Source organism: Lethenteron reissneri, chromosome 19 (genome assembly GCF_015708825.2).
Source record: "Lethenteron reissneri isolate LAM-NWPU_2019-01 chromosome 19, ASM1570882v1, whole genome shotgun sequence".
NCBI lineage: Eukaryota > Metazoa > Chordata > Hyperoartia > Petromyzontiformes > Petromyzontidae > Lethenteron > Lethenteron reissneri.
This window is the reverse complement of record NC_083797.1, coordinates 13876597-13890059: the sequence shown is the minus strand read 5'-3', so window position 1 is coordinate 13890059 and position 13463 is coordinate 13876597. Positions and strand designations below refer to the sequence as shown.

General features: G+C 48.6%; 1 protein-coding gene across 1 annotated transcript; it reads right to left on the bottom strand.

Moving 5' to 3' along the window:
• Positions 1-208: 208 nt before the first annotated feature.
• LOC133344303 (ubiquinol-cytochrome-c reductase complex assembly factor 1) lies at positions 209-13211 on the bottom strand. Its single transcript, XM_061554405.1, has 9 exons — positions 13041-13211; positions 10138-10263; positions 8407-8529; positions 7704-7776; positions 6399-6456; positions 5566-5674; positions 5021-5098; positions 4630-4743; positions 209-3562 (listed from the first exon to the last, which is right to left on the bottom strand). The coding sequence occupies exons 1-9, from the start codon at positions 13104-13106 to the stop codon at positions 3428-3430; spliced, it is 882 nt and encodes a 293-aa protein (XP_061410389.1). The 5' UTR covers positions 13107-13211; the 3' UTR covers positions 209-3427.
• Positions 13212-13463: the final 252 nt, after the last annotated feature.

Here is a 13463-nt window from a genome sequence, read left to right as displayed (position 1 = left end):
CACATTGTAAGGCTACTGCCCGACTCGATCATTTTCTGGCACCATTTCATATACACGCCAGGCTCGTGTGGACTCCAGCCAGTGGGCTCACATCAACAAGAGCAAACAGACGAGGTTACCGATCGACTCCATGCCCATACAAAGCGAGACAGACTAATCCAGGAACATTTACACCACCAAAAATGTGAATTGGGGAAAGAAAAAAACATCCGGGGAAAAGTTTTATTTTGCAAAGCTGTACAAACCTCAAAAGAACGCGCGGCGACGCGCATCACAGTGGCTTTCGAAAAATACATGCGCACTCAGAAACCACCACAAGAGACCGATCGAGAGCCTAGGCTCGAGCTCACCCGATAAACCTAAAAAAAACACGCCGCACATAACGCACCACTGTCATAACCGTGTCGGTGCACAAGGAAACGCGAATACGTTGGGATCTTGCGGAAAAAAAGCCACGTGAATACTGTATCCTTGGCACATTTTGCCCGCCCGATATTTAACCACCCAGGCGATACCCATCATTGTCTGGTGTCGAGGATCTAGGAAACCGATCTGGCACCTCTGAACCAGCGATGACAATATTTCCACATTCCTTTGGCCGGGCATCGACACAATGCGGTACTAATGTTTATCCACCCCAGAAGTATTCCGGAGTAAATGCTGGACTCTGGGATTTGAACCATCGACTTGGTGTCCCGTTGACAGCTGGGGTCATGTCCCCTCTATTTCGGGAGAGGACATGACGACGCCAGCATTCTCTGCTTGTTGTGGAGGTTCGCGGTTTAGTTGACCGCTCTCAAGAAAGTGACTTGAACGTAAACGGTACATAAATGTGACTTGTACATAACTTCCAAATGCGAAAATTTGGTTTATGTGTTTATGTCATGACTTGTTTAACGTTCACTGATAGGAAAATAGCATTTAGTAATTAAAACCAACAAAAATGAGTACGCCTATGATGACAGTTAAACCAATTTCTCAATTCTACACCCCTTTACATACCTAAAGCCACCTGCAACTCATTAAAATTGGGAATTATACGCATACATCATAAAATATATTTTTACTGCAGCTTATGTAAATATAACAGGGTATTTTTTTGTGTACATGCTTAAGTGCTGTGTGAACTTGTCCTGGCCACCACGAGGTTGACTCCACCAGACATTAGTACCCATTTGCGATGTCAGCACAAGTACAGTGGACACAAAGGTGGCCAGGTGGAAACGGTGCTGGCCATTACAGCTTATTTTGTGCCATGCCGGCATTAATAGGGAGTCTTGCACTAAGTCTATATAAGTGGCTAAAAGGGTCAAATGACATTGTGTGTAAAAATGTCGGGCCTTTTAGAGAGCACTGAGGAAGCCAAGTACCACTAAATGTTTGGCTTAAGTGAAAAATTAAAAGCACGGGTTATATTTAGTGATCGTACAAAATTGTGCAAAAAAGTGAAAGTGTCTTCCTCCGTAGATGGGTTGAGACGATGCTCATCCTTCGATGCAGTGGCAGCAATTTAATCATCCTGACAGGGATGAGTTAGCTCCCCTCCACCGCGGCCCCCGACCCCAGCACCTACGATGGCAGCAATGGATTAACCCTGACCGGGAAAACAACTTATGTTCGAGAGATCTGCTGCTGAACTAACAGAGTCATGGAATATTACGTCATCAAATCTGACAGCAATACTACAAAGTGCAGTGATCCAGGGGGTTATGACTGTGCACATTTTGACATCCCCTCTGAAGACATCCTGACCATCCCTCATGCTTGCTCCTTCCCTAAATACAGCACACGACAACGGACATACACACGCACGCACGCATTCATCCTGTGCTGCCTTGCGCGTGTAAATAACACGTATAACGCAGTGAGTGAAAGGTAAAGGTGTGCAGCATTGATATTGCTTGATGGCGCCAATTATGGCGCAAGAGCCTCGGCAAGAGGGAGATCTTGAAGAGCCACTGCGGAAGGGGTGTTTGGTTTACTCTTCCACACTGGCCAGACATCTTCGATGAGATTGTGGTTGATGATGTCGATGATGAAAAGTACCACTTTACCCCACCACACGCGACCTGCCGATTGCCTGCGGTGTGCCCATATATACAGAGGTGGGGGGAGGTGGACTTTAAAGCAAATTGGCAGCTTCCGCATTGGGCAGCTCACTTTTCCCCCTGATATACATCAAGGGAGAAAGTGAGCTGGCTCGGTGCAGCTCCCGAAGCACCTGGCATGGAGCAGTGAAACGTCATCCTTGGGATTACACCGATGGGGACATAAAGAGCAGCAGGTGGATTAGAGACCAAACGCAAGCGGGATGGTGACAGTTCTGATTGCCTTTATCCAGCAGTGGATTGATCATAGCCACCGCTATTGGTGATGATTTAACCTAAAAAATAACGTCACTATGCAACGACCGAAGGCTGCATACCATGATCAGTTTGCATTGGCTGCCACTGTCCTCACAATGATCCAACTTGTCGATACCATTTTCCGCTCCAGTTTTTTTTTGAAACAGTCAGTGTTTACAATATATTGACATTATCGTAAAAAGTTACAAACCGGTACATGCCAAGTGAAGATAATCTGATCATACACTGACAAAGGAATATATGGGATGACTGGTATCCACTGTTGGTAAGCTGCTTCCAGCAATGCGTTATTGCCTAACACTACGAACATATGACACAATGATCCTCCATTTAGCCACGTTGATCGCAGGTGCTCTTGGTACAAGTCTACTCAGGATGACATGCACATAAAGGGGGTGGCGTGGCCAGCACCACACCCAGCTACGTCTATCTGATGTTTACACACTGTAATAGGTTGCTATTTCAGGCTGAGTCAACCTAGAGGTGAGGGCCCTGGACAAGTTGCATCACCATGTGCCACCAAAGTTGTGCAACGTGGCCGGGAATCGAACCCAGGTTTTGCTGTAATTGTAGTACCGTGGCGCTACACGATGCACCACGACTCTCCATTCTTGCACAGCTATACACAAACCAACATACACTTACACACAAAGACATACATACAAACATACACACAATGTTTAAGTTGTGCCTGCTTCAACTCAGTGGGGGTGACCGAGGAACAAGAGGCAGTGGAGGGCAGGTGGTGTGAGGGGGGAGAGGATGGGGTTTGGTGCTGAAGGGGTGGTGTGGTAAGGGGGAGAAGATGGTGGAAAGGGTGGAGATGGGGAAAGGGAGGTGGTGAACAACAGGGCATGAGGGGAGGTGGAGGAGAAAATGGAAGGTGAAGGATAAACTAGGAGTAGAGGAGGTGGAGGACGGAGAGGGGTATACAGGGTGTGGAGAGATTAAATACAGACACGTAGAGATGAAGCAAGAGGTGTGAGCCGAGGTGAACAAGAGGGTGGGGGGTGGAATCAGGTCAGAATTCTGAAAGGGTGGAGGTACTGGAGCAGTTGCCCTCAGAGGCCCGCGTCATTGTATGCTGGAGCCTCGGCCTTGAGGATGCTCTGTGGGTTCTCTTCCACGAGCGGCCTCCACTTGACGTCGCCCGTTAGGAGGAGGTCGTCCCCGTTGAGGGTATCCAGGTACTGCATCTGCGGGGATGAGAGGGGACACGCGGTGCCAGTAGCGTGAGGTCAGGGCGAAAAGCCAAGGATCGTCTGTTTCAGTACTGCAGAAAACGTTCTGCAGTCACTTTGCTAAAGTTAGGCCTAATACCTCTTTTCCACTGCACAACTAAGCCGAGCTGGGGCAGTGCTGAGCCAGCTCTAAATGGCTGAGTAGGTGCTAGGTTGCTTTTCCACTGAATAACCTGAGCCATGTTGACAGCACGTCACTGACGTCACACGTAATCAGTATCCATTAGTCCTCCACCGCCATGCCTGGCCCCGTGCCAGATTCAGGGGTACCATGGTGGCAAGATGTTAACTACCTTGCCTGGAGTACAGGAGGTTGTGGGTTCAATCCCGACTGACGCCTGTATATTTGGAGTTTGCATGTTCTTCCCGTGGTCGTGTGGATTTTTCTCCAGGTCCTCGGGTTTTTCCCTCCCCACTTAGAATCAAAATGCATTTTTGAGTATTTGGCTGTTATATATTTCCACGTGATAAGCCATATCATTTGTGGCCAAGTCGCTTTTGAAAAAGGGCTATATATAGTTGATTGGGGCTTGCCTGGTAAAATAAAACATGTTTAGTTTAAGATTAAATGTCTTGTGAGGCCAGTGTAGTTGATTTGGTTCCGGCACTTTGTGGCAAATAGCCAGTGGAAACTCCCACCACCTGTACCATGAAGGCCTCCCCGTGCTGGGTCAGCTGGGACACACCAGTCGAAAAGTGGAAATGGGGTATCGGCATACTTATATACGATTGCATCATTCCATGGTAGTATTGTACATTCTTAGTAATGCCCAACTTAGACTCATGTGAGCGTCGGTGGATAGGTAGGCAGTAGCCATGCTATGACACATCGATACATCAATTAATACAAGGGTGGGTGGCTGGGTGGGTAAGTGGCTGGATGTGTGGGTGGCTGGTTCATTTGTTGGGTAGGTGGATAAGTTTTGGTGGCTGGCTGGCTGTGGTGTGAGTGTTGGGTCGCATGGGTGGCTGTGTGGCTGCGAGTAGCTGGCTGGGTAGTTGGCTGTGCGTGCGTGCGTCACCTGTTTGCGCACGTACTCCACCAGCATGGCCAACAGGCGAGGGTCGTCGCCCTCGCGGTTCAGCAAGTTCCTCCACAGCGCTGCCGCCAGCACCGTGTCGTCCGACAGGATCCCCTGGGGCGAGGCGCGTGCACGCGTCACCGCACACCGATTAGCCGAATCACACTCAGAATCAGAATCTTTATTTAGACCGGAGGAATCCAATGAGCTATTAAGCTCTTTTTTCACAGATGTCCAGTAGGAACGGGTCAGCAAGTTATAACAACAAACAATACAAGTGCAAGAGAGAGAAAAAGGTAAGCTGGACAACGCACGGCACAACCCGGACACACACGTCAGGGGAGCCAGATGGCACAACAGCAAAAACGTATGCAGCAGTAGCGGCACCGACCTCATCGTAGCCAAAGATGGCGGCGTAGAAGTTTTCTGTCATCGTTCTCAAGCACTTCTTGAGCATCACGGGGTCCACCTGTGCCCACACAACATTGAACCAAGGCGATCACCACCGCTTCGCCGTGTGGCCTAAACAACCTTTAAGGGCCCATCTTACACAAAATATGGTGACAATGCACTGGCAGTTTTGCACAAGCATGGAAAACTAAACTCAACACATATGTCAAGATCACTGCTTTTCTTCATAGTAGCAGCAGTGGCAGCGAGAGATTGAAGGAATGGTTGGATACTGCGGCTATACACAACAAGGCGACGCTAATATAAATTGACTTTAAAGAATGTATTTTGTAATGTTCCTTAATCTTCAATTATCCAGCCACAGCACCACCCAGTAAAATGTGGGATGGACACCGAGTAATTAATAACACGTGATTGCCAGCAGCTGGCTTGGGGAATCTGATTACAGGAGCAAGTTACTCCCCGGGGCTCCGTGCGGTACAAATGCCTGGCTCAGCAGCGGGGCAATGCACGCGTTCCACCTACCCCCATGACCTTGCCTCTCTGGTCCACATCCTCCCACATGGAGTAAACGACGAACTTGCACATGTACTTTCCCTCCCGGCCCTCCTGCTTCAAGCGCACCAGGCACATCCTGGCAGAACGCACACGGCAACCACGCACACCCGAGCCCGCATGTTAAGCGCTGTCGGCGAGTGCCTATTAACGCTGGTTACGGCACAAGTGTGGGAGAATGTGGTAGGACCAGCAATGTGCAAGTCATATACATGTACACGTGCAAATATGCACACATACAAAGAGATCCCCTGTATAACCTTAACAGACTATAGGAGCAAGTGCTGTTAGCAAGCACCTATGAAGGCTGACACACAAAGGGGTGGGTGGCCAGCACCATGCCCGGCCGCCTTTGTTTCCCTAGTGGCGATGTTTACACAGGTACTCATTTGAGGCTGAGTCGACCTAGGAGAGGCCCAGGACCAGTTCAGATAATCGTCACTGGTGGTGGCCATGAGAAGGAATTGAACTCGTGTCGCCAGGTTCATAGTGCAGCGTGCTAAACGCGACACACAGAGTATACACACACAAAATGTAAACATTCACATTTATATAAACACATACACTTACACATACATACATACAAAGATCACAGTGTAATCTGTATAGACTATTGAGGCAAGTGATGTTAGTGTGTCAGGGCAAGTGGTGGTAGCGAGTATCTATTAAGAACGTCACGGCTCGCACAGGGGGTGAGACTAGCACCGCACGTGCTGCTGGGTTACAAATTCTGATAACAATGTTTATTCATTGTAAATAAAAGATGAAAGAACATTCATGTATATCCTCTCGGTAATTCTCACCACACATGCAGCTGGGTCACCAAAAACCATGAGTTCAGAGTGTCAGGCAGACTGCACCCTGCAACGAGAGTGGCAGACAGATGTCAAATTTATCGTCCTCTCCCGCTATGCCACCACAGCATAACGTATCTGCATACAACGCAAGAAACATCACTCAGGATATTACCACCTCCATTGTGACTGAGGCCACCACGGGTCCGTCACTAAAGAACCTTTTGGTCGTGAATAGCAAATTTCACACATATTGGACTATGAAAACCTATTGCTTTAATTAATTACCTTAAATAAAAACATTAATAATATATTAAATACATGAAAATTATCATAACACTAAAATTGGTTATAAACATAAAGTAAATAAAAAACAATTTAAGTATTAAATAATACTTTATAAATGAACTTACCTTAAATTATGATACTGTACAATAGCATTATCATCACTTTATCTCATCACTTTCGTTCTCTCGATACAGTCACGTAGAGTTCCAGATGCGATTCGTGGAAAGCAAGTTCGTGAATAATGATGAGAAAGCTCGGGAATAATGAGGGAATTTTGTAAAGGATCTTCTGAAAGGTTCTGTAGTTGTTGCAAAGTTACTGCCATGGTGAGTCTTTGCAGACTCATCATCACTGCCACCAGGCTTTAGGCCTTACCCTGCTCTGGGTTGCCAAACCCTCTGAGTGACACTCCAAAGCCCGCCTCAGTGACAGGCACTCCTCTGCCCTGCAGACCTCCCCTTCCTCGTTATATTTAGTGTTCTCATGCCATGGTTTATTCTGAATTTCCATGTTGCTTACCCTATCCTGCCATGAAATTCCACATGTACCTGTATTCAAAGGCCACCTAATTTTGAGTTTCTTTGTAAAAGTCTGACTGTAGTATAAGCTTTCTCAATAGATGTAAAGGTAGTATTAAAACAGCGGTTCTCATGGCCGGTGAAGTGGCTGGAAGATGGCAGTGCTGGATGTTACCTCCCCATAAGCGTGGGGTTTTCTCCCACACGAAGACAAAACACCCATTAGTGACAGTGGCCTGGCATCCAAATGCAGGACTCTCCTGAAAACAAGTCTTGAGATTGAGTTATGTTTTCCTTGGAAGAAAAAATCCTATTACAATTATAACCAAGGGTAAGCTCTAAAGCCAGACAGTGGTGATGAGACTGTAAGAGTGGGCCTCCAAGCGCACATCAACTGTTTAACAAGGGGAAGACCTCAAGCCAGCTGGTAGTGATAAACAGGGGGGAAAACTTTGGTCTTGTGTGAATGTTAGTGGAAGTAGCATCTAGCTACACTGTCCAACCGTACTCTCAAAGAATTCTTCATAGTCGATCCGCTCAACGCAGCACGTGTACATCCGTAAACCGGCGATCTTTATTTTCTGATAGGAAAAAGAGAAAAATCACCCATTTAATTAGAACTCAAGATCAGCGAAGGTCAAGAGCTCATCATTTCAATGCTGTTGATGCCATCACCCCTTGGTGATCGCTTCCTCCCATCTGTTAGAACCTAGATTTGTATAGTCGACACCGGATATTTACAGTCTGCCCTTAGAGTCTCAAGAACACCATCGTCTCCCCCTTGGTCTCGACCTCTGGGTGCCACGCCAATACCCGTCTCCGTGGCCTGCCCTCCTGCACGCAGCAGACGTGTCCCCACCCATCATCACAACCTCTTCCCCTTCTGGCAAGCCCACCATCCCCTCTGCACTAGTACTCACAAGTCCACAAGATCATATTTAGATTGCTTTGGTTAAGTTCAGATCTCCGAACCATGCAGGAGCAGACATTACCCTGAACTGACCGTTTCTGAACACTACAGTCAACCACTCTACTCTTCAAAAATGGTTTACGTCTTATTATTAATTACGCTTGCTTTTTTACCCAGCATCGCTTCAGAGCCAAAGAGGGCCTGAAAACGGGGGAGGTCTATGCCCAACAGTGGAAGGTTACAGGCTGCCAACAACAACGTAGACACAGGCACGAGGAGGGAGCGGCATGCCACTACTCACCCACTTGCTGTACTTGAGGGGGCCCGTGAATCCCATGGCTTCAATCACCCTGGTGATGGTGCCCAGGCTCTCGGGCTCCTCCCGCACCGCAGAGCTGCTCGTGACCTCCGAGCTGGTCGGCATCTGCTCGGGAACCCAGATTGGTGGCGCAGTGGTTGGCACACTGTGTTACGAACACGACCCGAGTTCGATTCCCAGCCACTGCTAACATTAAGGGTGAGTAGTGTCACAACTTTTGTTCTGGGCCTCTCCTAAGTCCACTGGCAAAGGTGGCTCCCTAGTGCAAGTGCCCGCTAACAACAATCGGCCCAATAGTCTATAAAGGTTATATGGGGAACCTTCCTATTTGTTTTGCGTGTGCATCTGTGTGTTCATGTGTGTATCCAAATATTTCCATATGGGTCCGTGTATATATGTGAAGGCATATGTCCATGTATGTATGAGTGTATGCTCATGCATGCGTGCATGAGCATACATCGGCCAGTGATCTTAGTCAGTCGACCCATAAAACCTGGGTCTGTCTCGTGACCTGCTGCCAGCGAGCGTTCGACACTTCACGTGGCCTTAACGTGCACATAGCCTGGCCCAAGCGTTGTGGTTACATCACCGCCACTTAGTGACGAATGGCGGATGTTTTTGTTGAAGTACAGTAAACCCTCACTATTCGCGAGTTCTGGATTCTTGAATTTCGCATATTTGCGAGTTACTGTATGCATATTAATTCCCTATTTGTGACCCACCGGACTCCAGTATTCGCGAGTGTACGTGCCAGACCAACGACACCAGGGAAGTGCCCGCTTTGAACTCGCTATTGTGGATTTTTACTTTATATGTACTTGCAGTCGACTCGTTTACACATTTTGGTACGAGTCGCCGGTGAGGTCTATTAAAAAGAATGTGAATGTAATCAGGGAAAGTGTGGTGACTAGTGCTACCCAGAGTAGCAAAATTATAACTGCATTGTTATCAAACGCCTGGATCTCCTGAGGAGTCATCCTGAATTACTCACCAACACCTCCAGCGTCGTCAAATCATCATTAAAAGTAATACAACAAAAAAAGCATCGTTCTTTACAATGCATTTTTTATTGTCGTTATTGTTATTAAACATTTAACATTTCCCCCCCCCCTTTGTTCACTCGTACCAGGAACGTAACCCCATTTTCCCCATTTAAACAAGATTTATGCATTCACCAATTCTGCATTCGCGAGGGTCTTCAAGAAGGTAACCCTCGTGGCTAGAGAGGGTTTACTGTACACACGTGTTTGCTCATGTCCATCTCTGGCTTGGTAGCAGAGGTGTAACGCTGAATAAGTCGAGCAGAATTATCCGTTCATGGGCTGAGTAACAATGTTTGGAAGCTGCATGGCATATTGCTTACAGCCAGAAATATTCATGCTGGGCCACCTACAATTCACTGGGTTTAAGAAGGCTATGTTGTATGAGGAACACACAGTTCCATCAATGAGCTCCTCCAGCAGGCAAGGTTGCAGACACTGCAGGTTTTATCGGAATGGATAAAGTGAAAGAAATGGGTGTGGCACGGGCGAGAGGAGATGGGATGATCGGTTATGAGAGGAGTGTGTATGGGTCTATCATGTGAACTCCTGTGAGCAAGGCTTCGACACTTCACGTAGCCTGAACTGCACCTAGCCTGGCACAAGCGCTGTGGCGACATCACAGCCACCTCGTGGCATAGGCGGTTGTAGTGTTGAATGAATCTGGCTTCACCTTGGTGGAGGAGTGTGTGAGTCTCGCAGGAATGGGCCCTGAAGCTGGGACCCACTGTGTGCACTGGTGGCTCCATGCAGGGGAGCCCCTCCAATGCCAGCCCAGCGGCTGGCCACCTCCTGTCCTCTGCACGCACGAGCAGTCAAGCATACGTACAATGATATACAAAGACAAAGATTCCCTGTATCGCCTTAGCAGACTGTTGAGGCACCTATTAAGGCCGGCACGGTGCACGAGGGGTTGGGTGGCCAGCACCACGCCTGTTTCCCTAGCGGCGATGTTTACACACCGCACCAGGTACTAATTTGAGGCCGAGTCGACCTAGGGGAGGCCCAGGACTGGTTCAGATAATTGTCACTGGTGTTGGCCGTGAGCGGGAATCGAACTTGGGGGGCCAGACTCGTAGTGCAGTGTGCTAACTGCTACACTACTGCTCCCCACAACGATCATATACGCATGCATCCACACACCCGCACATAAGTGATCATACTAGGTTACACTAGACGTAACTGTTTGCCTCTCCTGTGCTTCGATGAACTGATACATATTCGGACATCCGAATCGTGCGTGCAGTTTTGTTCAAAATTTTTATCAAAAATGCATACATTTATTTTTCGCTCCAGCAAAATAGTTGTGCAGGGGAAACAATGAGTGAGATGCGGTGGGCTGAAAGCAAGTGCATGCACACGCTGACACGAACAAGTAAATAATACTACTTGTAGTAATAGGTTTATGGATACAAAGAAAAGAAACACCTTCATGACCCACGTAATTAAGAACTGTGGGTCACTGCATGATGTCCTCTTTAGGATTCTTATAATGAATTGTCAATTCCAGAGGCTACAACAGCCAAACTAAAGCAACTTCATCAAATACCTAAGTGGCAGGAGAAACAACCCAACCCATCCTTCAGGGTGTCCTTGTTCTCCCCAGTGCTGATGCTTATGGACCACAACAGATACACATTTTTGAGGTATAATCAGCTGGGAGGAGGTCCAAGACAATTTTACACACCACCCTGTTGTTCTGTAACCGGCCGAAATGGAAACCATGATTTTCAAAATCGCAGCACGAAGCTTAACCACCGTGTCACCACTTCCGACACACGCAAAAACTATGAATGCCCTGCACATGAACAGTTTGAGGGTTTAATGAAATTAAGCTTCAAAGCTAGTCTCACGCACGGATGAGTTCGGAGTGGCATGGGGATGTTGCGCAGACAACCCGTGATCCCATAATCCCTCGCGACACTGGACAGCATTCCCGACTACAATGCGCATTGGCAATTGCTCTACCAACATTTACCGGCCGGCTAATATCGGGTATTGAACCGTCAGCCTCATGTAAACCGTCTCAGGGGTGAGCGCTCATATCACCAGAACACCAGGATACATCTCCTGTTGAGATTCTCCATCAAGCTGGATAGACCATGAAGTACGGTCAAAAAGCCCCTATGTACGTGTACCTGAAGAATTAGCGGCAATTCAGGAAAAAGTGCAACCTCACTCATGAGCATAGAAGAGTATTCATCTCCTCGTTATAGCCAGCGGTGGAAATTCCACATTCTTATGGTGGGGATGGACCAATCTATCGTAAAGTCAGTGTCAGCACGAGGCTACTAAAAACAATCATCTTGCAACCAGCCAAAAGTGATTACGTTAATGGTAAAGTATTTGTTTAAATCAGTGCCTAAGGCACTACTGCAAGCCGAAAAGGCCCCACGTTTGAGATATTGGAGGCATGGCTGTGATGACTGTCGTCTGGAGAAACGTCATTGTAGAGAATGTTAATTGTTGATATCCAATCAAGAGCTTTCGGCGATGTGGAGTGAATGTTAGAGAGGATCCTGGAATGAGACGAGTAAGAGCGAGCGGGTTGTTCAACCGGCGTTCAGTTGTTTAAAGTCGTTCGCCACATGCCCCCCCCCCCCCCTGTGGCGTGTCACCAATTCTCCAGCGTGCATGAGCTATTCGCGGCATCCGTTTAAGTTTCTGATGCCGTTCATGACCGCCATCCCACTGTTGCCGGGGTAGTGTCAAAAGCCCGCTAATACCCACGCTTTGCCCCACCATAAAGGTTCCAAAACATGAATCAAACACACACGCACACATCCGGTACGATACCCAGTGGGTCTTCTCAGACAAATTGCTATCTGGTAAACGTGAGCGACCAAGTGGGCTACGAAAGATTCCCTTTATTTACAAGCAACACCAGGGAGTCTGTCGCAAGGGAGACCTGGGTCTGCAAATGCAAGGCTTAAAACAAATGCTGCATATCGTCATACGCATTAAGCCCGATCTATACACTTCTGGATGAAGGCCTCTCCCACGCCGTCGCTATCCCACGCGGCTCCTGCCCACCGAGCTGATGTCACCACTCCCATCGCAGAGGGCGCGTTCTGCCCCTCGGCTGTCACTCCGTCCTCAGTCTCAACCACGATTTGCTGGCCGTCGTCAGAGTAATGTGGAATTGCCACCACTGGCTCTAGGCCGTCAACAAGGAGACCATTCGCGATCATCAGCAGCCACTGCTGTCATATCTCACGGCTCTACGATGTAGCAATCCACACTAGGCACCAGCACATTGATCTCAATCATAATTAAATGAACATTAATCGCACATGGCCATGTCCGTGCCAATGCGCCAACGCGCGTCTGCATCAAACTACCACGACTACACGTACAATTCTGCGTAGTGCTGCTGCCGTACGTTGACTTATTCACAGTGTGCATTCTTCACTGTGTACTACTGTACATTTCAGTCGTTACCCAACTCAACAGGGCCACTGTTATGAAACCCTAAACACCCCCCACAACCACCTCCTCCTCCACTCAGACACGTCATTACCCAACCAACATCACCTCCCATCGCCACCGTATCACCCATCGCGTGCCGCGTCTCACCGGGGTGGCTCGCCCGAGGCCCCGCACGAGCGAGGGCCCCAGTGCTCGCAGGGACGAGAGCAGCATTGGCGCCTGGCTGCTGATGTTGCTGAGGGTGCCTTCCAAACGGGGCAGGGAGAAACACGTGGTGGTGGTGGCGAGGAAGAGGAAAGGACGCGCAGGGGCGGGGCCTAGGACGGAGTAGGGCGGGGCTACAGATACGTGGGCGGGGCTATAGCGAAGCGGGCGGGGCTATAGCGAAGTGGGCGGGGCTATAGCGAAGTGGGCGGGGCTATATCGAGGTAGGCGGGGCTATAGCGAAGTGGGCGGGGCTATAGCGAAGTAGGCGGGGCTATAGCGAAGTGGGCGGGGCTATAGCGAAGTGGGCGGGGCTATAGCGAAGTGGGCGGGGCTATAGCGAAGTGGGCGGGGCTATAGCGAAGT